We start from the raw sequence: 27,015 nt of genomic DNA, 5'->3' as shown, positions 1-27,015 counted from the left end.
TCTAGGCGGACACAACATCTTTTGTTGGTATGTGGTGCTGAGGATCGAACCTGGGCCGCACGCATGCCAGGCGAGCGCGCTACCGCTGAGCCACATCTCCAGCCCCAAAAAATAACTAATTTTTCAAATTTAGTTATTTCTACAACAATTTAGTTGACTGGGGATCATTTTGTTTCTCATTACAGTACTTTTAAAAAGAATGTTGAATTTGTCTGTATTACAACTTCCTGTAGCTAGTTTGAGACTAAGAGGCAAGGAGAGGAAGTCCCAGGGAGTATAAGGGAGTATAAGATTTCTTCAAGTGAGGTATATATTTATTAAATATATTTAAAATAATATATTCTGGGGCTAGGAATATAGCTCAGTAGTAGAGCACTTGCAAGGCTCTGGGTTCAATCCCCAGAATATATATGCTGGATATTCTGGAAGAATAAATATTCTGTTTTTATCTGCAAACTTTGAGGGGGGATGGAGGGGTGGTAAACAGGGATTGAATGTAAGTGCTTAATCACTGAGTTACATCCCAACCCTTTCTTTTCTTATTTTCAATTTTTTTCAGTTGTTGATGGACCTTTGTTCTATTTATTTATTTATATACAGTGCTGAGAATCGAACCCAGTGCCTCACACATGCTAGACAAGCACTATACCACTGAGTTACAACTCCAGCCCCTTATTTTTCTATTTTGAGACAGTCTCACTAAGTTGCTTAGGGTGAAAGTGCTCTGACTTCTTGATGCTATATCTCAAGAATGAGGTGAAAAATAATACCATGATAAGAATTCTTCACATTTAAGATTATGTTCTTATGTCCACTCAGTTTTTCCTTTTTCCTGTCCTTCCAACTCCAACTGCAGCAGTGAGATGAGACAGAAACAAATTAATTGCCCTTTAATACTGTTATGGAGACAAAAAGACCAAACAAGCCCACTTAGTGAATTGGTCATTCAGTAAATTAGATCTTCATTGACATAATCTTTAACAAACTGACACCTCCTAGGTGACCTTGTTAGATGTAAGTGGAGCAGTTTTACCATTTGTGAGGAGAATAATCATGATGGTGCTCATTACAGTCAACAGAGTTCCTGTGTGGGATTAATGACTACAGTGTGTTTGGGGAAACAATTTCTCCAATGTTCTGAGGAAATACTTCTTCAAAGACTGGCAACTGCTCTGACACTCTCTGCCTCCTAATATGGGCAACACCTCTGTTTTCTTACAATAGATTGTGGGACCAATTTTAAACCCAAAACAGGACGCTGCTTGGGAACATTTTCTATCTTGCCTTGTTATCTCTCTGAATTAAGAGAGAGAGAAGAAAATTTGGCTTAAGAACCACAGCTAGATGTAAAACATAATACGAAAAATAAGGTGGGGGGGAGACTAAAGGACATGGACATTGCACCTCCTTTTTAATCTCCTTTTGGGAGATTGACTAGTGAAGTCTCATCCTGCTCCTGATTAGTTTAGTGCTTGGCCTCTGTGGGGGCTGAGGATCTTGGAAGCAGATGAGGCCAGCTTCCCTGCTTTGTGGCTTCAGCATGCTAACCTATAACCCTTCCTGAAATCCTATTGTTTGATGCTGAGGAAATAGAAACTTGGATGGGAATCTGAACTGGGTCTCATAAATTGCCTAGAGGTCAATGGCAACAAATATTAAAGAGAAACTCTTGTAGTAGTATGTTTTCTGTTTTGTGATGCTGGAGATTGGATCTATGGCCTCACACATGCTAGGCAAGTGCTCTCCCACTGAGCCACATCTCCAGCCCTGAAGAGAAACTCTTGAAAGAGTAACAGAAAAAGAGAAAAGAAGACTACAGAAACTAATCTCATGTGACAGGGCAACTCTTGCTCTAATTTCTCATCCCCAGGGTGCTTGCTGTTTCCCAAAAGATATGACTATTGTGTTGGTCTTCATCAGGTATGTCTTACTACTCCCATTCCTTGTTGCCAGGGAAAGAAACTGCAAAAGGTTTTTCTTTGTAAAAGTTACCAAATTTAAAGGACTTAACTAAATTTATTTAGTTCATTTTAACATTGTTTGTTGATTTTAACACATAAATACAAGACAATTAAATAAATCAGAGAAGAAATACTGCAAAGACAATTCAGCACTCAGAAATGTCTTATTACCATGGTTAATCTGGGATACAACATTCACTTGAAATATATGCAAGGGAGCCTTAGTGAAAGATCTAACTAAAGGGTTTTGAAATGTTCCTAGTAAGGACATACTTGAGTTATTGCTCAAGCAGGTATAGGTGGAAAGTAGGAAAGACTATAGCAATCAGGGTTTGATACAAATAGAAACAACAGTATCACGGGATAGTTCACTGTTTTCAGTAGCTGCTCCCCCTTGTCACTATACACTCTTTAAGACTTGACACATTTTAAAAAATAATTAGAAATCTGGCTGGGCCAGAGTGTACCAGTGGTAACAGTCAACAATGTACCATGCAGTTGCCTTTTAAAGAACAGCAATATGATTTGTTTTCCTTATATATCACTCTTTTCAAAAGTAATCCTACTCTGTTCCCCTCTTCTGAAAGGCTCTGGGGACTTGAGATGTGGCAGTGTATGTATCTCCTCCACATTCACAATCTTCCCCATATATGGTCTAGATTAGAGTTTCTTCCCTTTCTGTGACCAAGATATTAAGCTTAACATCTTGGTGCAGATTCCATAATCTGATTAATAGGGATGTGGCCTGGGGATGTGTACTGGCATTGGATGTCATGTATGGTTGTACAGGTCATACCTTATATAAAGATGCCCCCAAGAAGATGACTAGGACTAAAACGTGACCCCACTCTGCTTGCCAAACCAGGCTGAATCTTCCCAGGGGGGTAATTTTTTCTAATTCACTCAAAGGCACTGTATGAGCTAATTATGGAACTGTCTGATTAGAGTCTGGCTGCATCATTATTATTTCTTGATTTCAATGAAGTTTCTGTATTTCACATCCATATAATCTCCAAAAGGAGCTTTAGAATTCACTGAATCAGTAAGGATTTTCTGAGTTATCACATTAGACAAAACAATAAAACCAAGATTCTACAAAAGAATAAATCTACATAGTAGAAAATAAATACAAAAAAGGTAGAAGTAAGATTTCTGACACGTGGGTCCCTAGAATTTAGCTTATATACAACAAAGGCATGCACAACTAAACTCACCAAAAGTCTGAAGTCAACAGTTGCTTTCTAGGATGTTATCAAAGATAACTTAGCCTCTTTAAAATGTAGCTGGAAATTAACTACGTTTTTGTTTATACAAGTCTTATTCTCACTGTGTTGTTTAAAACCAACCTTCTTTTAAAATGAAGGTTCAGAAACCAAATTGCTAATGTCTAAAGGCCACAATAATGTCTTGGTTTCCCCTTCCAATAGTAACCATCGCCTTTCATTAGCTTATGTTCCTCCAGAGGTTGCTGAGTATAAAATAAGTTGATTTTCATACATCTCACATTGTGTAAAAGGTAAAATTGGACATTTCACACCATCAAGCATCATGCTTTGATTTTAGAAAAAAGGAATCACATTTGTTCAATAAAGTGTAAGCTTCCCCTCTTTGAAGTCCTTCTGAGAGCCATACGGCTTTTACCATTGCAGGAATCTTCTTTGTCATTAAACATGTGCTGTTTTCCAGTGAGATCATGAAGGCACACATCTCCATTCTGAACACTGAAAGAAACCCCATTCCTCTCTGTAGAAGCATTACCTGTATAAAGAAAAACAAAGTGGGTATGATGAAGTACCCACAGAAAGCATTAAAAAACAAATGTAAACACTTTAAATATGCACACATGATACAGCTTTTAAAAATATTTGATATATATTTATTTTATTTTTCATTCTATCCCTTTCCTAAGGGCAAAGTAAGCACAACAAATTGGAGATTGATTCAGAAATGAGTTTCCTATGACAGCTTTCTTTTTAATGAAATGGCCAAAATATGAAACAAAGCAAGGTATTTATTTATTTGTTTATTTATTTATTTTGGTACTGGGGATTGAACCCAGGGTTGCTTTATCACTGAGCTACATCTCCAGCCCTTTTTAAAATTTTGAGATAGGGCCTTGCTAAGTTGCTGAAGCTGGCCTTGAACTTGCAATTCTCCTGCCTTAGCCTCCAAAGTCTCTGGGATCACAGGTGTGTGCCACAGCACCCAGCCAATATATTTTATTTTAGGCCCCTTTTCTAACTCTGATCAAAAACATACTGACTTCAAGAACATATAAGATAGCCTAAGGCAATATTTTGATCTCCCCCAAAAGTTAAGACTAACAGAGATCCCCATATATACCCTTAAAGGTTCCTGCTTCTCTAAGATTCCTATAAAATGAAACTTTGTACTAGCAGAGAATGTTAGAGCAACCAACCATAACAGTCATGGCAAGAAGAAATCTCTGACCATCTTCTAAGCCAGCCTCTCTGACTAAATTGAGATAGAACTCATTCCCAATAGAAAACTATAGATTCCAATCTAAGATGCCAGGCAGGGAGCAGCTGAGCATTCAGTGACACCTATGCGTTGGACCCAGGTCTCTGGGACCCCAAGTAGGCCCCAGATTGTAGGGCTACATAGCTTCCAAGAACTTCTAGCTACTTGGCACCATCCTTCTGAATGCTATACCATTGGGAGACTGTATAGGAAGTGGAATAATAAGCCCATTTGTTAGTTGGTGATGTAATCATAACAACAGTAATTATATCAGCACTGAACACTTGATAAATATTATCTCATAACTCTATGGGATAGATACTCTATGGGATATTATTATGCTCATTTCAAAGATGATGGAATTAGGTTTGTAGAAATTAAGTGCTCTGCCCAAAGTTCCATGGCTCAGAAGGGATGAAATCAACATGCGAGGATGTTGCTTCCACACTGTGAGCTTGTGACTCTGTGATATGATTTATCTAAGGCAGCTTAGAACTGAAATATGTCACATTCATGCAGACAAGGTGGTGGATCTGGTTAATGCAGCCCCATCTGTGCCACAGCTCAAAAAGGGCATGTGACTGTCTGAGGCAGCTGTTCTGACTTAGGCATTTTGGTCTGAGGACATTTTGGTGCAGGAACAATTTGTCCCAGTATAATAAACAAACGATTCAGCTGCTAGTGTCTCTTTTAAAATTGCCAATTCCATTCCTCATCCATTCCTGAACCTAATGTGAGGACTGACAAATCAGGAATATTCATCTGACAGACTTATTAGGTAGTCTGAAACAGCCATTCTGGTGGCCTTAAAATGTACCCCTTCCTCATTGTCAGGCATCAAAAATAGCTGTGTCAAGCAGCTGTGTCAAATGTGCTACTTCTGTCAAATTTGATTCCCCAAAGAATGACAATATATTGATAGGGCTAGGCAGATGAAGCTTCATCTCCGAGCTCTCTGTAGAATATGGAAAACTCTGGTTATGGATGAAGAACGCCAAACACATGCAATTTTAAGACTTCTGGATGACCCAGACCATTCTTCGATTTCTCGCTTTTCAACTTGCTCTCTCACAATAAGTTATTAACCAACCTTGATTCCCACTGCCTCTACTCCGTTTGCCTACATTGAATCATTCCTGATATAGCTATTTGGCAAAGAGCCCAGACCTTTTCTTCTGGTATTGACAGAAGATCCAAGGCCACATGGCAGCAGTTTCTTATCTTTTATAGAAGGAGTTCTCAACCAAGGGCAAGTTTATCCCCCAGGGGATATTTGGCAGTATCTGGGGATGTTTTTGGTTGCCACAACTGAGAGTAGGGCACTACTGGCTCTGCTAGGTAGAAGCCAGGGATGCTTCTTTCAATATCCTGCAATTCCACAAAGCAGAATTACCCAGCCCCAAATATCCCCTGTACCTGAGGTTGAGAAACTGATTTCAAGGCATCCTATTGTATTTTTAAAGTCTGAACAAACCACCAGGGCTCCCCAACCCTCAGGAGACTGGAAAACCATTTGGTAAATGTATGAACTTTCTCACAAATTTATTTGAATTAGTCATGAAAAGAACTAACACCCTTAAACAGTGAATAAAGATAAATTCTCCATGGAAGGAGAAAGTATATTGGTAGAACTTAGGTTTTTATAAAATGCAAAAGATAATATTAAGAAGCAGAAGAAGGCAAGCTTTTATGAGTAATGAACAGCCCAGTCTCATGAAAGAAAGAAAATGTAATGCAGTTTTAGCTAGAAATGTCAGACTTAATGAGTGCAGGAGGCACAGTAGCAATAATCTGTTCATATATTGATGACATATATGGTCACCAATACTGGTCACAATTCATCTTCTAGTATCTGATATATTTGTGGGGATTTGGGTGCTGTCACAAGGCAGCCATACTGTGGGAAAGAATTAACAAACATGAAAAGTGAAAAACAGGAAGGTTTAAAAGTGTTGAAGATGTATACGATTATAGATGTAATAAAAATGAATATAGTCTCAAGGACTATTTTAGGTACTGCTCTCATAGAGCCCAGTACTGAAGTCTTTGGGCGATATTTGGGTAAATAAACTTCTCTTTTATGTAAGGGAACCCCATTTTGATCCACTAGTCATATATGTAATTATTCAGTTTGCTTTGCAAAAATACCACTAAAGGATAAAACTACTTAAAAAAATAAATACTAGCTTGAGAAATACTATATTGAGACATACATACCATTCCCGCTTGCGTGTACTGAGCAATCGTTATTCACTAGCAGTGTGGTGGAGTTAGTGGAGTTACTGCTTGACTGTAAGGAATTTGAAGAGCTGGATACTCCTTGGTTTACAGTCTGCTTCTTTAAACCATTAGTAGCAGTTTTACTCCAGTCTACAGCAGAATAAGCATTACAGAAAAACAGGGCCTATGTTGAAGCTCAAATGCAAGAGACAGATCACAGTGTAACAAGTTCTAGCAACAGATTTCTCACTTTGAGATCTTACAGAGAAGTCACACATTTCAAAGCTGGTGTGATAAAAGATGTTTTCATTTAGACTATTTACATTTGTCCTTTAAATGACTGTCTGGTTAAAAGTAAACTATACTCTCCTGGAACTAAAAGCCAAGCTCATTTGATTGTGTCTATAAATAACTACTGAATTAGGTACTAATTCAAAGCCTCACACTGTCTTCACAATAACAGAAATCAACTGTGTTGTGATGTCTAATTCTTCTTGAATTCATAGAAATGACTGGCCTATGTGTATTGCCATTTCCTGAGAACAGACTCTAGTGCTCTTCCCCACCCACCCACCCCTGCCCCCAACCCACCCCTGCCCCCAACCCAGGTACCGCAAAGGTGATATTCACACAAAAGGAATCTTGCTTTTTTAAACAGTACTTAATTTTTCTCATTTTTAAGAAAATGTACTACCCAACAGAGCATATGCAAAAATAACTTCCAAATAACCAAATGTGTGACAAAGCTTATATACAAAGTTTGGCCTGCTAACAAATAAAGTGACTGACAACCAGGACCTGTGGAGAAAGAGTTGAGTCAACCCTTAAAAAGTTATGAAGGAAAATATTAAAAATTACTTTGGGAAATGAAAAACATGAACTCAATAGGAAATAAATTCTAAAAATGTCACTGTTGCTTCCTTCATTCAAGAAGCAGCCAGTCCACTAATTCTATTGCTTGTAAAATTCCCAAACACCACTATTCACTAGGTTTTCCCCCTAATGTTCACAATCCATAGGCTTCTGTTGCATGGGTTCTGTTTTTTGATTTTCAGATCCAAGGGCCCCTTAGCAATGATTGCTTTGGCGTTTAATTTATACATCCTTTCCTTGAGATTTAAGAGGAAGAGAAAAAGTAAGGTTAATTTTTACCAGAATTTTCAGCCAGCCGGAACTTTCCACAACAAAGATAGCGCCTCCATTGCTTCCTGACATTCTCTTTTGCTACACAGTAAAAGATGAATATGAAAAATCCTAAAGGGGGAAAACAGAAAAACAAACCATAACATAATAAATTTCAAATAAGACCTGAATATCGTGAGCTTACTTTGCACAAAAAAATAAAATCTTTGGCAGCTATAGGCAAAGTGAAATTTTGCACATTTACTAAAAAAGTCCTAAGTTCAAGGCTTGCTATGGAAAGGCACCCAGAGAATGCCCCTCATTTTTAAAAATTTTTGTAAGATAAAGAATACTTATTGGCTGGGCATGGTGGTGCAAGCTTGTAATCTCAGCGATTGGGAGACTAAGGCAGGAGGATCGCAAGTTCAAAACCAGCCTCAGCAACTTAGCAAGGCCCTAAGCAATTTATCAAGACTGTCTCAAACATAAAAAAATACAAATAAAAAGGCTGGGGATGTAGCTCAGTGGTTGAGCGCCCCTGGGTTAAATCCCCAGTAACAACAACAACAACAAAACCCCAAAATATATAAAAACAATGATAACTTCACATTTCCAAAATTAAGTTCACTGACTCTCCTCTCACATTCTGTCATTGGCCTTCCCTGTCTTGGTAGTACAAGCCATCCACCTTGGTGAGTCCTTGGCTCCTACCTCTCCCTCCATCTGGATTCATAATCCATCTCCAAGTTTTGTCAAATGTCATCTCCTTCACAGTCTCACATTCTTCTCTCAGGCCCACTGTCAGGTCTTTGCTTGGCCTTTTCCCAATGTGCCTCCCTGGGTGGTACACCCAGTACACTCATTAACTATCTTCCTGCTGCCCACCAACCTGCTAAAGGACATTCTCCCCGGATGTCTCAGCAGGAAGAGCAAACTGAAGATTTGAAGGGGCCCTCAGACTCCACCTCCTGACCACCTCCATCCCCAGTTATGCAGGCCAAGGCTCCCCACACCTCTCTCTCTGCCACTCCCCAAGGCTTTGGCCAATAATATTTGCTGAATGTCTGGATGAATTATGAGGTGCTCTCTCTCTCCACAATCCTTTTGACATACACAATCTTTTTGAAATACACAATCTTTTGAAATACCAGATTTGCTTCTAATAGGGTACACATGCCCACCCTCAAGACTGCTGTCTGAATATTGTATCCCTTTCCTCAAAGTGTCACCTTGGGAAGCCACCCTTGGTTGCATTAGGGGGAAAACAACATGTGTCAGAGAGGTCAAAATGGAGATGCACACAGCCCAAATCAGAACCTATGCATAGCTCTCTTTAATCAACTCAAAAGCACTGTGAATTAGGCATTAGTCTCTTTTATAGAAGAAGCAGAAAATGTTTTCTATTCATTCAAACTCAAATAAGAAGATTTTCTGGAGAAATACAGAAAAAGAGGTAGGTTCATTTTCCACATTAAACATGACGGTGGATACCTAGTTTTTTGTGTTAATGATTAATGTGATTTGGGCATATAAACTGTTTGTCTTAAAGTATATACTATTTAAGTATGCCATTGTTAGCAAATAAAACTTTTCTCAAAACCCTTAGAAATAATTTGCTCTTCTTTACTGTTGTTTTTGTTTTGGTATTTAATACCATGTAGTGTGATACCTGGATATACCAATTTGGAGACTGGTATATTACAGATGAAATTAACAACCATATGTAACCAATAAGCATATTTGGGGCTTAGAGATGAGGCAAAGAACCTCACCCCCCCCCCCCCGCTGGTACAAAGACCTCTCCACAGGTGTGGCTGTATACTGGACCGGTAGTCAGTGACGGGTAAGATCCAATTGCAATGGTACCAACCTAAGACAGGAGGCTGACGCCTTGAGGTCAGCTCATCCGATAACGGGTAAGAACCATATGTACTATTGGACAACCTAAGGCAGGCACGGTCCCTAAGCTACATGCTTGTTGTTTAAACAGAGAGGGAGAGATGTTGAGAGCCACAGCCGAAGGGGCCCCAGCAAACTTCCAGCTGCCAGCAAACTTCCAGCTTCCGGCTGATGATTGGCTCACAGCGGCCCCAGCAACATCTAGCTGATTGGCTCCTCTGTGGTGATGTTCATTGGAGATGCTCATTGAGCTGTTTCCCCACCCTTTCAGATTGCCAGCTGATGATTGGCTCACAGCGGCCCCAGCAACATCTAGATGATTGGCTCCTCGGCGGTGATGCTCATTGGGCGACTTTTTTGGCTCCACCCACGCAACCCAGCCAATCGGCCTCAAGAGCAGGAGGATTGTGGGAGGTGGAGAGGCTGGTGGTTGAGGGAGAGGCTTGTGGGAAGCCGGTGGTGGCAGTTGGGCTCTGAGGGTTTTTCCTGAGGAGCTGTTTTGTTTGGCCTGTGTGGTTCTAAAAATAAAGTTCGTTTCTTTTGACAAGTGGCTCCTGAATTGTGCCCAGCCAGACTGCGGCAGGGCTTCCTCCAAATAAAATAAGAACTAATGACCAAATCAGATATCTGAATTCACATCAGGGTGGGATTTCTTTTTTCTAATTCTTTTTTCAGTCCTAGGGGTTGAACCCAGGGCCTTGAGAAATGCTAGCCAAGCATTCTACCACTGAGCTACATCCCCAACCTATTTTATTTTATTTTTTAAAATTTTGAGACAGGGTCTCACTAAATTGCCATGTTAGCCTTGAACTTGTGATTCTCCTGCTTCAGCCTCCCCAGTTGGGATTACAGGTGTGTACCACCACTCTGGTTCTGGGTGGGATTTCTTTGAAAACCAGCAAAATGATTTATTGCCTGATGGAACTACGGGAGGGTGCTAGGGGAGCTAAAAGCAACAGGAAAACAAGCAGATGAGAGACTGCAATGAGAATCTCAAGCAAGGATTTGGAATAAAAGGAAGCCAAGGGACAGTGAATTATTGTTATTGTAATATAAACCTATTAGCCTGCTGGGCTTTTAATGCCAAAGCACTTCCATTAAAAATTAACAGCTGACAAGTGTTTTATAACACTACTCTAAAAAAAAAAATCAGTCATTTGCTTTCATAAAGAATACAACTATGGGGGTGAGATTGTGGCTCAGCTGTAGAGCAGCTGCCTAGCACATGTGAGGCACTGGGTTCAATCCCCAGCACCACATAAAAATAAATAAAATAAAGGAAATGTGTCCATCTACAACTAAAAAAATTAAAAAAAAAAAGAATACAACTATACAACTATGGGGCTGAAGCTAGAGCCCAATGGCAGAGTGCTTGCCTAGCATGTGCAAGGCACTGGGTTCAAGGCTGTTGTTAAATATGATTAGCACCATATTTAACAACAGCCAAACAAACAAACAAAGACAATCTAAAAATACAAAAACTTAAAAAAAAAATACAACTATGAGGGTTCCAAAAGGAACATTTGTTGAGTTTCATTAACAAATGGAAAGCTCAGAAGGGAAAGGCAATAAGCAGAGCCTGCCCCTTTCGTGCTGCAGAGTCAGCTCAGTAACTTCTAAGGATTAGCCTCTGGGAAGACTGTTGCCACTTGGGTCTGTTTATTGCCTTTCCATTTATCATCTGATGTCTCCAAATCAAATGCTGGTCTAGGTTGAAGTGGCCAGCCTTCCTATGGACATGTATAGTATGTGTGCTTTTATGGTTCTACTTCAATAAATTAGTTTAAAAGGGAAAAAAATTAAAAAGGAAAGAAGAAAGTGAAGGAAGAGTAATTGGCTCTCTCAGAAGAGTTCCTGGCAGGTTTCCCTCTCCAAAGAGATAACAATGAATAAAGAGGGGAAAAGCACAATTTCTTGAATCTAGTGAACACTTTTCTTCCAAGAATCTCAAAGCTCTTCTTCTCAGCAATAAATCTTAACAATGAATGTATTTTAAACCACTAAGCCACTTTGCAGATACTCTTTTAGTAGTGATATTTTATTATTCAACTGGGATCATTCAGCTCGTATTTAATGGTGTAGAGCTTACCTTGTAAGGTGTTAAAGATGGCAAAGAGATACATGAAGGTGATGTTAACTGGTCCCCAGGCAAAGAAGGCAAAGCCCCAAGTAATTCCCAGTAAAAATGTGAGGCCAGCAATACTCCTGAGGTCTTGAATACTGGTTTTTCGCTGGGCTCCCAGTTGCTTCTTCTTTTTAATTCGACAGAGCTGAACCAGGACGACAATGAACATGCTGATGTTCAGCAAAAATATCACACAGAAATATCCCACAACTGTAATATAGAATACTGCATTGCTGTTGATCCAGCAACTGGAATTTGGGGGGGGGGGGAGAAAAAGGGGAAATCACATTACTATGATGAAATAGTGTTCTAAATGATACACTGATTCTATAATGTTTCACTAAAACATTTTCTACAGGAGGAAAAAAAAATGATAAAGCCGCTGTTGTCCACAACCATTTATGGCTCTTAAGGAAAAGAATCTATCTTAGGACACTTGGTGATTAAAAATATTTTCAAAAAATATTTTTAGACATTCAGGATTTCATCCTTGCAAACTCTAGCAATTCTATTTCATGAGCTTTATTAATATAATGTAATTTGTTTCATTTTTATGAGAGGCTAATAAAATATTGCCAATATAGTTTTTCCTAATTCATTAGTTAAATAATTGCATCTCCAACTACCTTATCTCATTACATATGACAGTGAAGGCTGTTGTTAAATATGATTAGATTTTATTATGATGACAGCTGGAGTTGATATGCTGATTAGATCCTCCATTTTCTTGGAGAATTTTATTTTCTAGTTTACTTAACAATTCCTCAGGGAATTTTGTACTCACAAGTCATCTGGTGAGCCATTAGGGAATTTTCCATAGGATCCAAGCCCGTAATTATGAGGGGATATAATCAGGACAATAGCTACAACCACAGCTGGTACCCCTGGAAGATGGGAAACATTGGTCACACATACTTCTAACAATCAAAGGTGGTGAGGAAAAAAAGACTAGAGATTATTCCATTTACTTCTTGTGGCATGGTAGAGACTGGTTATTCACCAAATGAGTTTCTTTTTCTCTTTGACACATGGATAGACCCTCTCAGCCTCCCTGGCAGCCAGGTGTGCATGGCTATGATAGGGGATGGACAGATGCAAGTGGTAGGAACATGAGGTTAGGGGATTAGTTCTATAAATGAGGCCCACTGTGCTGATCCCACACACTTTTACTTTTAAAAAGCTATTTACTTGTAGCCCTGTCTGGCTTAAGCTGACAAGATATGTTACATTCCTTAGCAAACTACCTGTTATCTGCAGGAGAAATTCAGGCCCTGAGATGCTGATAAGAAGAACATAAGCTTCGGGGGACTTTTGTGACCTTTACACAGATCAGATCCCAGAACTCAGGGAGATAAGGATAATTCCCCCAACCATAAAATCTGTAAGAATAGGTTCCATGGTCAGCAGAGGCCAAAGTGATCTAAAGTTGCCTTGGCAGTAAGGACTTGAAGGTCTGATGTCATCTACTGTCAGTCAAAAGTCAAGAGGTGAATCTGGGTGGAACTCTCTGGAAACTTCCTTGGGATCTCCAATAAATCTGGAGAGCTGGAGAGTCACACTGTTCCTCTCTTCTCTGAGACAACCCATTCTCTCCCTTGAGAGTGTTCCCTTTCTCCTTTCCTATCCCTTCTAATAAACCTATAACTGTAGTGACTTGTCTTAAATCTTTCTGACTTGATCCCTAGAATTGGGGTTTAAAAGGGGGGTGCTTTCTGCTGCCTCAGTTTCCTGTAAGTCCCCAATCCTGTAACACCACATGACTAAGTTTTGGTCAGTGGAATTTGGTCAGAAGTGATAAATTCCACTCCAGGTCTGCCCTTGTGAGATCTTTTATTCTCTTTTCCCTAAAACTCAGAGTAACCTTGGAAACACCATTTCCAGGAAGTCTTCATCATCTTGGATCCCTGAAAAACTGCAAGACCAGAGACTCTGCTACTCCTTGTAACTGGACCATGTATAAGCAGGAGATGATCATCTGAGATTTCAAGGCTTATCTGTTATAGTAGTGAGTGTTACCCTTAACTTACACATGACTGGAATGTAAATTTAAGAGTAAGCAACTCCTGGTGAATCATTCATAATGAAACCAAAATCCTGATTCTTTTTTTTTTTTTTTTTTTTGTGGTGCATGGAGATTGAACCCAGGGCCTTGTATATGTGAGGTAAGTACTCTACCAAAATCCCTATCCCCCCATATCCTGATTATTTAGAACCCATCGTATCCCAGCTGATATGGGGGAGGTGGCTGCCACTATTATTGGCTCTCTCAAGGGCCTATGAGTTTAAGAAGAAGAAAATGAGAAGTTCCTATAAGTTTAAAATGATTTCTGGCTGGGAAAGAGGGCTTCTCATCCCTCTAGATCATTACCCATCTGCTCTATGCCACCACCTCACCTATACACACAGACCAACCAGCCATCTAACTCAACGCTCAGGGAAATAAAAAACAATTGCTTTCACAGACTGGCTGGAATGCCTGGTACAATGTAATATTTCATTTAAATCCTTTGTATTTGAACCTTCTAATGATATTGACATATGATAATTTCCTAAGAAAGATGTTTTTCTAAAAATACAATACTGGAAGGTTGGGGATATAACTCAGTGGCAAAGAATTTGTCTAGCATGCACAAGGCCCTAGGTTTATCCCCAACACCACAAAATAAATTAAATAAAATAAATTAAAATCAAATAGTGATAGTAGGGCAGCTTGTTCTTCACAAGGGTGTCTGACCTTTAAGCTTTCTCTAAAGAAGACAGAATCTGTGCCCAATATCCAGAACAGGGACTTATCTTTCTGGGGCAAGTTAGGGGAAAAAGTTGTTTTATTTTTCTTCACAAAGAATGACAGGCAGGGTGATAAGGATGATGAAAGGTTTGCACTCCTGGCATGTAGGGACTGTTTAGCCTGAAGAAGAGGGAGTCTGCAGAATGGTGACAGCTGGAATACAGTAGAAGGGGCCTGCACAAGGAATCAGAAAGGCAGGCTTGGCTGACTTCTAGCCTTCTGAATTGGGGATAAATCACACTGGCATTTTGAGCCAGTTTCTTCACCTGGAGTTGACAAAAACTGCCTTAAGTACCCCACAGGCTTGATTTTAATAAGGTGACTTATGTGAAAATACCTTGAAAAATTGGGTATTATACTACTTGTGAATAATCCAAAGGATTCCTATGCAGAAGAGGTGTCAGATGATGATGATGATGAGGAGGAGGAGGAGGAGGAGGAGGATTTTGTCTTGACAGCAAAACCATTGATAAATGTCTCCAGGGAGCCAAGTGAACTTAATGGGAAAACGGAACTGAAGAGCTTTGGAAAGTGGTCATTGGCTGCTTTGTAAGATAATGAGCTCCCCAGTAACGGAAGTGTTCAAGCAGCATTTGGATTATCTTTAGTCAAGGAAAATCAGGTGGATTTGAGGAGGCACCAACATTGGGTTAGGATTTGAAGAAGCCCTACAAGATCTTGGGGAAGTCTAAGGCTTTGTGACCCACCACCAATAGGTAACATGATCTGAAATATTGTGCCAGTGTGGCAGTGAAGTTACATTGGTTTACGTGTACATCCTTTCACTCTGCCCTTTGGAGTACATCATTCTCATACATGTGTCTGGTATGTGGGAGGTACACATCAGAACAAGACTAGCCAAGAGCTCAGGGATGGAGAATTTGGCCTTATTACCACAAACATTTTTAATTTATTGAGCACATTCTGGTACCTTCTAGCACTTTCTGTGTTAGCTCAAATTCTAGTTGTTGGAGGTATAACAAGGATTCATGGCCCAACCTCAAAGAGTTTTACATTCATAATAAATCTAGAGGAAATACCATGTCCTAGAAAAATATTACACAAGGTGTAATACAGTGCAGCCTGTAGGAATAGAAAGCTGTTTTAGAAACTTGCCAAGTGTGATCTGCTTCATCATGTCTCTACCTTAATAAAAATCAAAACACTAGAGAAAATGTCCAGGGCATATGAAAGCAAATTTATACGTACCCCAGCCAACAATGCAGAATTTAAGGATGTATTTTCGGATATAAGTATTGAACACTTTGACAAGAGCCAGGTACATATGGAATGCTTCTAGGCCCATCCATGTGAATGAGACCAAGAGAAAATAATGAAGGAATACAGCTACTGAGATGCAGAGGCCTTTTGTGTTATAAAGAGCAATCCATGAGTCCAAGAGAAATATTAGGTTCAGCAGGAGCAGAGCAGTACATAGCTGGATGAGGATTTTGGAAGGGTAATCCCTCCGGATCTTTCTAAAAGGAAAGAGCAAGAAAAGGTTAACATTACATTTTGCCAATCCTTACATAAGCATATTTGACAGGCTATCTATGAGTTCTAGACAGTTTATTTTTATTCTTTGGTAAATGTCTAAGATATGTATAAATTTTCTCTCTCTGAGTGGGTATATGTATGGGGGACTTTAAAACCAGCAACAAAGGAAAAATCTTAACCAAATCATCTATGGTAACCATATGGAACATTTGTGTATAGATTTCTGTGGGACTTTTTACATGCTGACTGTTGACCCATACTTTTAAATAGTTTGTAGTAGATTCTACTGACTACCCACCCCATATCTCCCAAACTACTTCTAGAAGCATTGCTGCTCCTTCTCATGTAATAGACTACTAAATTCAGATCTTCAAAATGTAGCCAGATTCCCATATTATCCTAGGTTATTAATTAAAATGAGGTCATGGAAAGAGTTTAAACTATAGCTAAATGTAATGGCAGAGGAAAATACAGCTAATTGATGACATGTACATGTTTATATGTGCAAAATTAGAACTGGTGAAATCATTCTGAGTAATGGCTGGCTTTATGGTAATTTAGTCTCACTAAGAATATTTCCAAAGGTCCACCAGAAGATCTGTAGTCACAGCTGGACCCTAAATTTGGCACTGAAAATAAATTTGTACATTTCCTCATCAGTGTCCAAAATCTAAATCCCAGAATCTACATATTGTTTCAATTAGCTAATATGACAAGAATGCCTAGTTCTTTCTTTTTCAATAGAATTTGTTGGAATTTTCCCCAAAAAGTGACTAGAGGAACCTTTCTGGTGAGCCAAGAGAAGCCATTTTTTGGAATGTCATTCCTGTTTTGACTTACAAAGCCTCACCCACCAAGTATCTATTTTTTTTTTCCCAGTGAGGTTTTTTTATACCCTTTTTCATTATCTCTAAACCAGTTAATATATTTAATCTTTTATGCTTGTTCAGTATAATTTAGAAGCTTAATTACTCATAGTTATTCTGTTTCATGTGTTGCTGTAGCCTATTTCAGACTATAAGGTCTTGGATTTCAGGGTGTGTGTCCATCTTTCATTTCACACTAAATGTCGACTAGGTACCAGGCATCACTCTGGGGTACAGAGACAATTATGCTGCAATCCTTGCCTTTACTGAACTTGAAGACTTATGGAAGGAAGCAAGCAGAGAAGCCAAAAAGCCTCATAAAGTTTCACACCTAGGTGCTCCACTAGGTGGGTGTACAGGGCAGGGCAGGCTGAGGAAAGTGCTTAATTAATACATTTTGGTGATGGAGGCGAGCATCAAGTCCTACAATCCAAATTTCCAGTTAAGGATACTCACTCAAAGGCTATGTAGGTTACAAGAGTAATTGACAGAAAAATTGATGAAAGCCCACAACCAATATATGTTATAAATGTCAGAGCCATCATTTGACCAGGTGGTAAAGATGTCCGAGATAGGTCCTGGAAAAGAAAACAATGCTTTCAATGATCAAATATTTTTATATAAACAATGAGTCATAATTTACATTTTTTGAGTGTGCTAGGTATCCATCTATAGTCCATTGAACCAACCTATGAGGTAGGCACAAATATTTTAATCAGAGAGGTTAAGCAACTTGCCCAAGCTCACATAGCTAGGAAGTAGAGGAGTCACATTCGAATTCAGGTGATCCTGACTCTAAATCCCATGTACTTGGTCACTGCATTACAATGCATGGGCAAAGCACTAGACCGGGATTCTAAAGACTGGCATTTGGCTCTTGGCTCTTACATTTCTTAATTCTATGGTTGGGCAAATGCCACGAGCTTTGATTATAATTTCAATAAAACAACAACAACAGTGCCCCATGCTACCTATCTTTTAGGACTGTGAAAGAGATTAAAGATTATTTATGTCAAAATGTTTTTCAGATTTTTAAAATGTGCCAGGCATAGTGCCACACACCTGTAATCCCAGCATCTTGGGAGGCTGAGGCAGGAGGATTACAAGTTCAAAGCCAGCCTCAGCAATTTAGCAAGGCCCTAAGCAACTCAGTGAGACCCTCTCTAAATAAAATATAAAATAGGGCTGGGGATGTGGCTCAGTGTTTGAGTGCCCCTGAGTTCACTACCTGGTACCCCCTTCAAAAAAAATTTTTTTTGAAATGCTTTGCAAACTAAACAATTTTTATTGTCCATTGTAATCTAAATTCCTTGTCTGAGTCATTTAAAGGAGAAATTTTAAATGTAAAAATAGAGTGTGAGCCTGGCAATAGAATGTTATCCCAGAGACTCGAGAAGCTAAGGCAGGACAATTGCAATTTGGAGGCCAGCCTAGGCAACTTGGAGAGACCCTGTCTCAAAATAAAATTTAAAAAGGGCTGGGGATGTGGCTCAGGGGTAGAGCACTTGCCTATTGTATGATGTGTGAGGTCCTGGGGTTCAATCCCCAGTAATGGGGGAAAAAAAGAATGTGAAAAAATGTTTGTATTCATACTCAGATAGTTTCCTTTAGATGCATTTGCTTATTAGAAAAGTAATCTCATTGGTGTATAACTTTGCCATAATACCATGCTATCTGCTTATCTGTTCAAGTCATACTTTAGATTAGATATCCAGATATGTTGCCCAGCTTCCCCTCAGTCCCAGAATACAAGGCCATTGCGCATGGTCATGTTACCAATAGGACCCCAAAGCTGGTAAGGTGGCTACAGGTACAGATGGTTTCATTCAGCTTCCTTTCTTTGACAGAGCAGCCATCGGATGACCAGCCTCCTCTGCCACCTGTTGGCATCAGAAAGAATATCTGTCCTATCAGCAAGGCCATAGCATCCATGACTCCCCACCTTCCCCAATCATCCACTCAGGATCTTGACAAGGTTATGACTAGAACCTACCATTTCTGCCCAAGTCCCAAAATACACATTTCACTGTTAAGTCATCCTGCGGTAGAAAGATAAATCATAATTAATTAATTTTCTGAACTGAAAAGCAATTGGGAAAAAAATTATGGTATTTTTTATTACAAAATCTCATGCTTGATTTTGAGAGTTACTGTTTTATGTGGTCCCCACAAGAGGGAGCCCCATATAGGTCATGAATCCTTAAGCATATCAGTCATGCATAGGGATGGCCCTGGGACCTTGATAAAGCACAGTCAGATTGAGTAGACCTGGGGTGGGTCCTGAGAGCTTACATTCTAGCCAACTCCCAGGTGATGGTGATGCTTCCAGTATGCAAACCACACTGTGAATAGAGAGGTCACAGCTGAAGTTCAAAGTGAACTGAGCTGAAAGGCTATCTCTTTGAGGTGAAAATCAGACCTGAAATTCAGCAATTGACAAGAGCTTGCATTTGCATCCATCCTTCTTGGATACTAGGTGGTCATTTACTAGGTGTGTTAAGATCCTATAGAGTAACTATTCAATTCTAGTCTCACACATGAGTCTAATGAGTTCAAGATCCTTTTTGCTGTCTTTCTCAAGTCATGTCTTATGGACATAGTTTGCATAAGGTGTTCCTAGTCAATGAGCAGCTCAGACTGGCCTCTCCTCACCTGGCTTGGATCTGTATGCTTCAGTGTGACTGTCACATTTCTTGTCAAGTTCTTGACAGTCAGGTTTGCAACACTTGATGATATGACATAGCTGATCAGAGAAAGGTTCTCCAGAGAAGGGTCCTAGAACACCAAAGAATCAGCAAGATGACAAGGGAAAATAAAATTTGATCAGAGTTTTAGAGCTAGAAGGGACACAAAAGACATTTAAACCACATTATTTTATAATGGTAGGTCAGAAATTGAGGGTCCAGGAATAAAGTGACTTTCCCAAGGGACCACAATTAGAAGCAGACCTTATTTCACTATAATGCCATAAATACTGAGATAAATTGCATAGATCAACACAATAGGACCTCATGAATCTTCAAAGGAACATAATATTAGTCCATTTAAACTGAATGTCCCTGAGCAAGTTACTTAACCTCTCTGTGCCTCCGTTGCGTAGTTTCCTCCCTCATAGCTTTGCTAGAAGGACGAGTCAACATTAATAAATGCTTAGGGCAGTGCTTGGCAATTGGTAAATATTATGTAAGTGTCTGTTACAGTTAGTTATCATCACCAGCACCATTAGGCTATGAATAAATATAAACTGCAGAGTTGCAGCAATTCATTTGACTTGTAGCAGGTGTAGAAATATACGAGGGTTAAAAGGAATAAATCCCCCACCTCCAAATGAAACGCAAACCAAAAGCAGTGAGCAGCAACTTTACCTGAAACAGGGCAGGTGTTTCAAAAAAATTGAACTGAATCCTGGAAGCTAGCTCCACATCATTAGCTGGCAAATTACTCATCAACGATGAAGGCAGAGTAATCATGCCGATACTATTGTCAGGAGCTTGAGTTTCCAGAGAAACCTGAAAATCGAGTAAGAGATAATGAAAATATCTGGAACTGGTATAACAAGGAGATGGAAAACATGGCTAATTAAGATGGAGGGTCCTGTAAGGGCTTGATCTGTGGTACTTCTACATAAAATGGCTCCTGCTTCTCTCTTTGGTTGCTACTAAATGAAAGAGAGGATATGAAATAATGAGACGAGGACTCCAAGCGGGAAAGGAAACCTGTTAAGGATACACAGAAATAGTCAAATACTTTTCCCATAAAAAATTAGACTGTACCTGCAGATTTGCAGGGTCTTGGGCCACAAAGGTAGTTGTGTTGAAATTACTCGCATTTACTCTGATCACAGCCAGAGCCAAAGAAGGGGAGGTTAGACTTATGGTCTTGTTTGAAAAATTCAGCTGTAAGCCAATGTCATCTACAACTTTTAGCAACCTGTAAAGAGAGACGGCAGTTTAAATTTAGCACTCTCATTTTGTCTCCCCCATTCTAAGCAGTTGTAGAGTAGCAACTTGAGAAGTCAAACGAACTTTCCTTGAGAGAAAAACAATTGGCTATAATTCATCATGTACACAGCATCTTTACTATTAGAGGGTCCCTCTTAGCACCTCTTTAGTTTGCTAAGCCATACCTTTGAGCCAGAGGGGCCAGCAAGGCGGGAGGAGAATGAAGGAGTTTGCTGACTTTGTTTATCATTTCGCCTGCAAGGTTAGGCTCCAAGCTGCCAAAGGACAGAGTCTTCTCCATCTGGGACACTTGGTTCTCAAGATCAGAAACACTGCTGGTGTTGAAAATTTCTGTATCAAAGAGGAAAATTGTTTTATGAACACATGATGGAAAGATCACTAATAAAGATAAACATAGATAAACATACAAAGCCCCTGATCTGATCTGGTCAACCTGATCTTAGATAATTGCCCCAGAGAAAAGAAAGTTTAGAAAAGCTTTCTTAAGAAAGCTTAGTCATGAGCCAGGCATGATTACAGCACACACCTGCAATCCCAGTAGTATATATCCATACAGTGGAATATTACTCAGTGATAAAAAGGAAATATTGACCAATGCAGTCTACAACATGAGTGGATCACCAGTTTTCCAACACATTATGCTAAGTGAAAGAAGCCAAGCTCAAAAGGCCATATACTATGTGATTCTCGTCATATGACATTCTAGAAAATTCAAAACTACAGGGAAATAGAACAGATTAGTGGTGGAGGGGCTGGTGGGGGTAAGTGTTGGCTTCAAAGAGACCAAAGGGGACTTTGGGGGTGGTAGAAAAGTTATATATCTTTTTTTTTTTTTTTTTGAGGGAGGAAGTACCAAGGATTGAAGTCAGGGGCACTCAACCACTGAGCCACATCCCCAGCCCTATTTTTTATTTTATTTAAAGATAGGATCTCACTGAGTTGCTTAGTGCTTCACTTTTGCTGAGGTTGGCTTTGAACTCGCAATCCTCCTGCCTCAGCCTTCAGAGCCACTGGGATTACAGGCATGAGCCACCACACCTGGCTAAGTTATATATTTTGATTGGTGATCATGGTTACATGACTATGGGTACTTATCCAACTGCACAGAACAATAAAAATTTCACTTAGCTGGGGGTGGTGGTGCACACCTATAATCCCAGCAACTTGGGAGGATGGCAAGTTTAAGACCAGCCTCAGCAATTTAGTGAGACCCAAAGCAACTTAGTGAAACCTTATCTTAAAATTTAAAAAAGGGTGTGTGTGTGTGTGGGGGGGTGCTGGTAGAGTGTCCCTGGGTTCAATCCTCAGTACCAAAGAAAGAAAAAAAAATTCATTTATCCACAGAATTAGATAAATTTTACTATATGTAAATTATATACTTCAGTAAACCTAACTCAAAAATATAAAAGCGTATCAGAGTATTTAGTGTATATCACACCACTGCAAATATACTTGCATTTAGTTTATATCATGTACACAGGATTTTATGTGGGTCACTAGAAGCCCTTTTGTGAAAAAATTATGAAATCAACAGCTGGACTCTCAGGAAGCCTAATTTTTATAGTGTATCTAATTGGAGCTGGACTCTCAGCTGAGCCTGATTTTTATAGTCTATTTAACTGAGAATATAAACCTATCTTTAACAGCAAAAAAGTCTCTTCATTTTGCCACTAACATTCTATTATTTTGCATATTCCCTTCCAATCTTTATCCCTGTGTATTCACACTATTATAAACATGGTGAGCAAAATATCTGTCACTGGGCCTTTTTAAATTCACATCCAGACTTGAAAAATGCCCCCAAGAGTTTTTATATAGCTGTTCTAATGACCTACATGGTTTCATGATAGTCACTGGGTTGAGGCGGCATATCCTGTGTAATCATTCCTCTCCCGTGGAATTAAGTTTTATCTACTTTTGGGCTACCAGGTAATACTCCAATGTGCATCTTCTGCAGGTATCATTTCTGATGCCCCAGGAGTAGAAGCACAGGATCAGGAGGCTACTTTGATGGTTTTTGTGCAACCCCTTAGGTTGATTCTAAGGATAGATGGGAATAGCTTTGGAAAGATGGATTTTGCAGGCTTGGACTAACAAACTTCAATTGAACTTTATTCTTTACCAGCCACTGAAACTTCCCTTGACTAGGGCCCTAATGATCCTATGATTTTACCTAAAAGGTTAATATTTATTTTCAAAATTATTTAAGAGAGGGTATTCAAAGTGGAAGAATTAACAAGTCATTTGGCAGAAGCTCCAAATTTCCTGGTGATGCTAGAGCCATGACAAGGGGGCAGAAAACAATACCTGAGCTTCAATCTAATGTCACCCAAAATTTGGCTTTGCCTCCCAGGCTCCAAATTATAGAGGAAGATCTGTTTCTTACACACTGATTTGAAACTCCAGAGTATCCAGAATTCTCTGCTTCTTTCCATCTTGCCTTTATCTAGGTAACACTAAGCCTACCTGGTACCTGGGAGCCCCTTGCAGTTTCCACAGTATTCTCATGCCTGCCATCATTTTTAATGCAGTGCAGTTAGTGTGGTTATTTCCATCTTTACACAGAATAGGTAGAGCAGGAGTCAACTGTTTGTCCCAGATCACCTTGTCTGTGAGGACCTAAGCCTAGATCTTCTAAATGTTTCTCCCTTTCCAAAAAAGAAAGGCTCCACGTGGTCTTATCACACATCTTGATTTGCAAGCCGGCAGCTGCCGGTCAGGCCCAATCCCAACTACCGCAGGAGCAGCTTGGCTTCTTATACTTACCTGTTTTGACAGGAGGAGTGCTGATGCTTATGTCATTTGAAGATGCAGATGGGACAGGTGTGGTGGGAGAGGGAAGTGAGGACTTCACAGGTGGTGGGGTATGGGAAGGATTGGTTTGGGGCAGAGGGGAAGAGAGAGTTCCAGATTGGGTGGGCATATTGATGGCAGGGCTGGAAGCTATGGGAGCTGAAGGCTGGGGAAGAGAAAAGTGATTCTTCTGTGTCAGAGAGGGAGTGTTCTGGGTCACAGGAGGGTGATTAAGGGATTCAGCAAAAGAGAAGGCACTGGATATCTGGGAAAAGATGGTGGTCTGAGGAGCAACTGGGATGGGTTTGCTGGAAGAAGAAAATGGTGGGCCATGTGGATATTCAGCAAGACAGACAATGGGATCCTGCAGATCACTAAAAGAAAAAAAATCAGAGATGCATGTGAGACACAAATGTCTACAGAGGAGTGAATCTCCTTCCTCTGGCAGCCATCTGACACCACCAAACTGACATGGTTACATCAAAGATGTACCACTTCCAGTCTCTGCCATTTCACACCCTCTGTGCCCCTGCCACTGGCCCCTGACTGCTTCTACCACCTACTTCTAGGGGGAAGAATTTTTAACATTCTTTTAGACCCCCTAGTTCTGTTTCACTAATTTGCAGCTGCTCTGGGGCTCTCTGCCTTATCATTTATTACTCCACTGAGGGAATCCTATGGCATTCCCATGTATTACTAGGGAAGGGAGCTGTTAAATGCCCTATGACCCAAGTGGTTTCCATATACTAGGAATCTGTATTAACCAACTTCATACTGCTATAGTCTGACATAGTGGTACTGGCACATGGTAAATGACCAAGAATTTCCATATACTAGGAATCTGTATTAACCAACTTCATACTGCTATAGTCTGACATAGTGGTACTGGCACATGGTAAATGACCAAGAAAAGTTGGTTGAATGCAAAGATAAATCACACTGGAGCCAAAGGAATGGGGTCCCCAGCTTGTAAATCATCTGCCCTCGATGCGTGAGAACTATCCAAAGAACTTTAAAAAACAAATCATCTCTATATATGTATATATAATATTATATATATATATATAGATAGAGAGAGAGAGAGAGAGAGAGAGAGAGAGAGAGAGAGAGAGAGTGATTGAGAGAGAGAGAGAGAGAGTGAGAGAGAGAAATACGTAGATTGACTTGTCTGGCTTACTCCTTAGTGTCTGATGCAGTTGGTCTTGGGACGAGGTGTTGGGGTGTGGAGGTCCCAGGCACGTGTATTTTTTATACTCTCAGGTGATTTTCCTGAGTATCAAAGATTGAGAAGAACTCACCTACTATCAGCACATGATCTATTAGTCTATAGGGGGGAAAATTTTGAGGGGACAACAAATGATCACCCAGGGATGTCTCTGATGGACCCAGTTTTAGAGACTTAGAACACCAAGGAGAATGTGTCTTGGAGCTTCTCTTGAGTGAGAGGAGGGAGGACTACTAAGTGGAGGGGCATAAGCCCAGTCACAACCATAAAGAGAAGTGCCAGCTGACCTGCAGTCTCTGGCAATGGGGCTGGGCATTTGTACCCCTCTGAATATGCTTACTCATAGAGATATGGCCCTCATAGAGTGTTCTCATCTGACATTCAGAGCTTGATAAACTTTTACATATGTACAGACCTATATGATCTAGATCTAAACATATAGGGTTTCCAGAAAGCCACTTTAATATATCAGCACATTTTCAAAGTGTCCCAGGTGTTTCTAACATACCATCCATCTTAAGAACCAATACATTAGAAAGATCCTGGTGATCATTCAATTCTAGCCCAGTGGTTTTCAAATTTGGCTGCACATTAGAATCATCTCACTTCAGGGAGGGGGTGTAAAAACCCAGAAGTACAAACTATACTCCAGACCAGTCTCTGAGAGTGGGAGGCAGACACTGGTGTTTTTGAAACTCCTCGCATGGTTGCAAAATGCAGCCAGAATTGAGAACCACTGCGCTGCTCTATGGCCTAGATTCTCAATTCTCAAAGTAGGGTCCAGGGACCAGCAGCACTGGCTTTTTATCAAGAGATTTGCTAGAAATACACAATCCAGGACCCCACCCCATACCTACTATATTACAATATGCAATTTAACAGATCCTCAGTGAGTGATAGACACAGGAATATTTGAGATTTGCTTATCTAATCCACTTCCTAATTTCATGGAGATCTAATTTGTTTCCTCATTTTACCTAGAACTTTGAAGGTAAAAAAGCAGCTACTCTAGAACTTGAATACACAGCTAGATAATGATATAGCCCTAGCCAGACACTGGGATCACATTCTGCCTTCTTTTCTATGTTCTGCTTCTTCTTCCTAATACCTCCCTGAATGGGTAGCCATTAGGGTATAGTAGGGCTGCCTCAAAAGAGGGATGATCTTCTGCTTTCATTCTGATGCTTCCAGAAATTCTATCCCCCAAATGGGTCTCAACCTTCCAGCTTAATAGGGGATGTCAAGCTTAATGAGGTATGTTCCTCTTCACATTTTATTGCCAAAAAAAAAAAAATGCTATAAATTCTTAACCAAAGACTTTTAGCTATTCCTTGAGCTCAATGTTTTCATATACCCCAGAAATATAACCCACCCAGAGCAGACAAACTACACTTAACCTTCTATTCCATATAGGAAGCTTTCACATTTAAAAAAAAAAATGCATGTCTTTTTTTTTCAAATACAATTTTTATCTGACCAATCAAAAAAATTAGAAAATGCTGAAAAGCAGGGGATGGTAAGAAGAAATAAAAAGTAAAAAAAATAAATAAAATACTCATCATGCCAGCAGACAAGTCAATCATGGGTAACCATTGTGAACATTTTCATTCATTTCTTTCCTATTTTTTTCTATGTCTATTTTTTATACCCCTGTGATCACATTATAGGCAACTGTCAGAGTCTTCTGCTATTTTGAAGCATCTATCTCCCAGTTTTCCTCCATTGAAAAGATAAATTTAAGGCAGTGAATCTCAACTTAGTTACAGATTAGAATCAATAGAAAGGCTTTCGATACCTAAGCCATGTCCCAGACCAATTATATCAGAATCTCTGAGGGGTGAATAAGAATCAGTATTTCTTTAAAACATTTTAATTTGAACAAATTTTAGCTCACAGAAATTCTTCAAAAACAGTAATAAGAATTCCATGTACCCTCAACAGCTTCTTCTAATATCTAGAATTAGACCAATATTTGTTTATTTTGTTTTATTTGTTTTGAGACAGGGTTTCCCTATGTTACCTAGACTGGCCTTAATCTTGTGATCCTCCTACTTCAGCCTCCTGAATCCTATCAAA

At 39.7% G+C, this 27,015-nt stretch overlaps 1 protein-coding gene across 13 annotated transcripts in view; it reads right to left on the bottom strand.

The window, feature by feature from the left end:
* Positions 1 to 2,851: 2,851 nt before the first annotated feature.
* The window catches only part of Adgrg2 (adhesion G protein-coupled receptor G2), a 66,153-nt gene continuing 41,989 nt past the window's right edge, over positions 2,852 to 27,015 (bottom strand). For 12 of the 13 annotated variants that reach the window (XM_026405434.2, XM_026405440.2, XM_026405435.2 and 9 more), the window contains 14 exons: positions 23,688 to 24,088; positions 21,086 to 21,251; positions 20,733 to 20,889; positions 20,325 to 20,468; positions 19,612 to 19,734; positions 18,953 to 18,998; positions 18,736 to 18,839; positions 17,416 to 17,537; positions 15,806 to 16,074; positions 12,593 to 12,692; positions 11,773 to 12,056; positions 7,815 to 7,916; positions 6,660 to 6,812; positions 2,852 to 3,719 (listed from right to left, as the gene is read on the bottom strand). In XM_026405434.2, the coding sequence (XP_026261219.1) occupies positions 3,535 to 3,719; positions 6,660 to 6,812; positions 7,815 to 7,916; positions 11,773 to 12,056; positions 12,593 to 12,692; positions 15,806 to 16,074; positions 17,416 to 17,537; positions 18,736 to 18,839; positions 18,953 to 18,998; positions 19,612 to 19,734; positions 20,325 to 20,468; positions 20,733 to 20,889; positions 21,086 to 21,251; positions 23,688 to 24,088 (2,356 nt within the window). In that variant the 3' untranslated portion in view covers positions 2,852 to 3,534. The remainder of the gene's footprint in view (positions 3,720 to 6,659; positions 6,813 to 7,814; positions 7,917 to 11,772; positions 12,057 to 12,592; positions 12,693 to 15,805; positions 16,075 to 17,415; positions 17,538 to 18,735; positions 18,840 to 18,952; positions 18,999 to 19,611; positions 19,735 to 20,324; positions 20,469 to 20,732; positions 20,890 to 21,085; positions 21,252 to 23,687; positions 24,089 to 27,015) is intronic. The other variant, XM_026405446.2, reaches the window with a different exon arrangement.

Source organism: Urocitellus parryii, chromosome X (assembly GCF_045843805.1).
Source record: "Urocitellus parryii isolate mUroPar1 chromosome X, mUroPar1.hap1, whole genome shotgun sequence".
Taxonomy (NCBI): Eukaryota; Metazoa; Chordata; class Mammalia; order Rodentia; family Sciuridae; genus Urocitellus; species Urocitellus parryii.
Note: the sequence above shows the minus strand (reverse complement) of the source record. Positions and strands in the feature narration are given on the sequence as shown.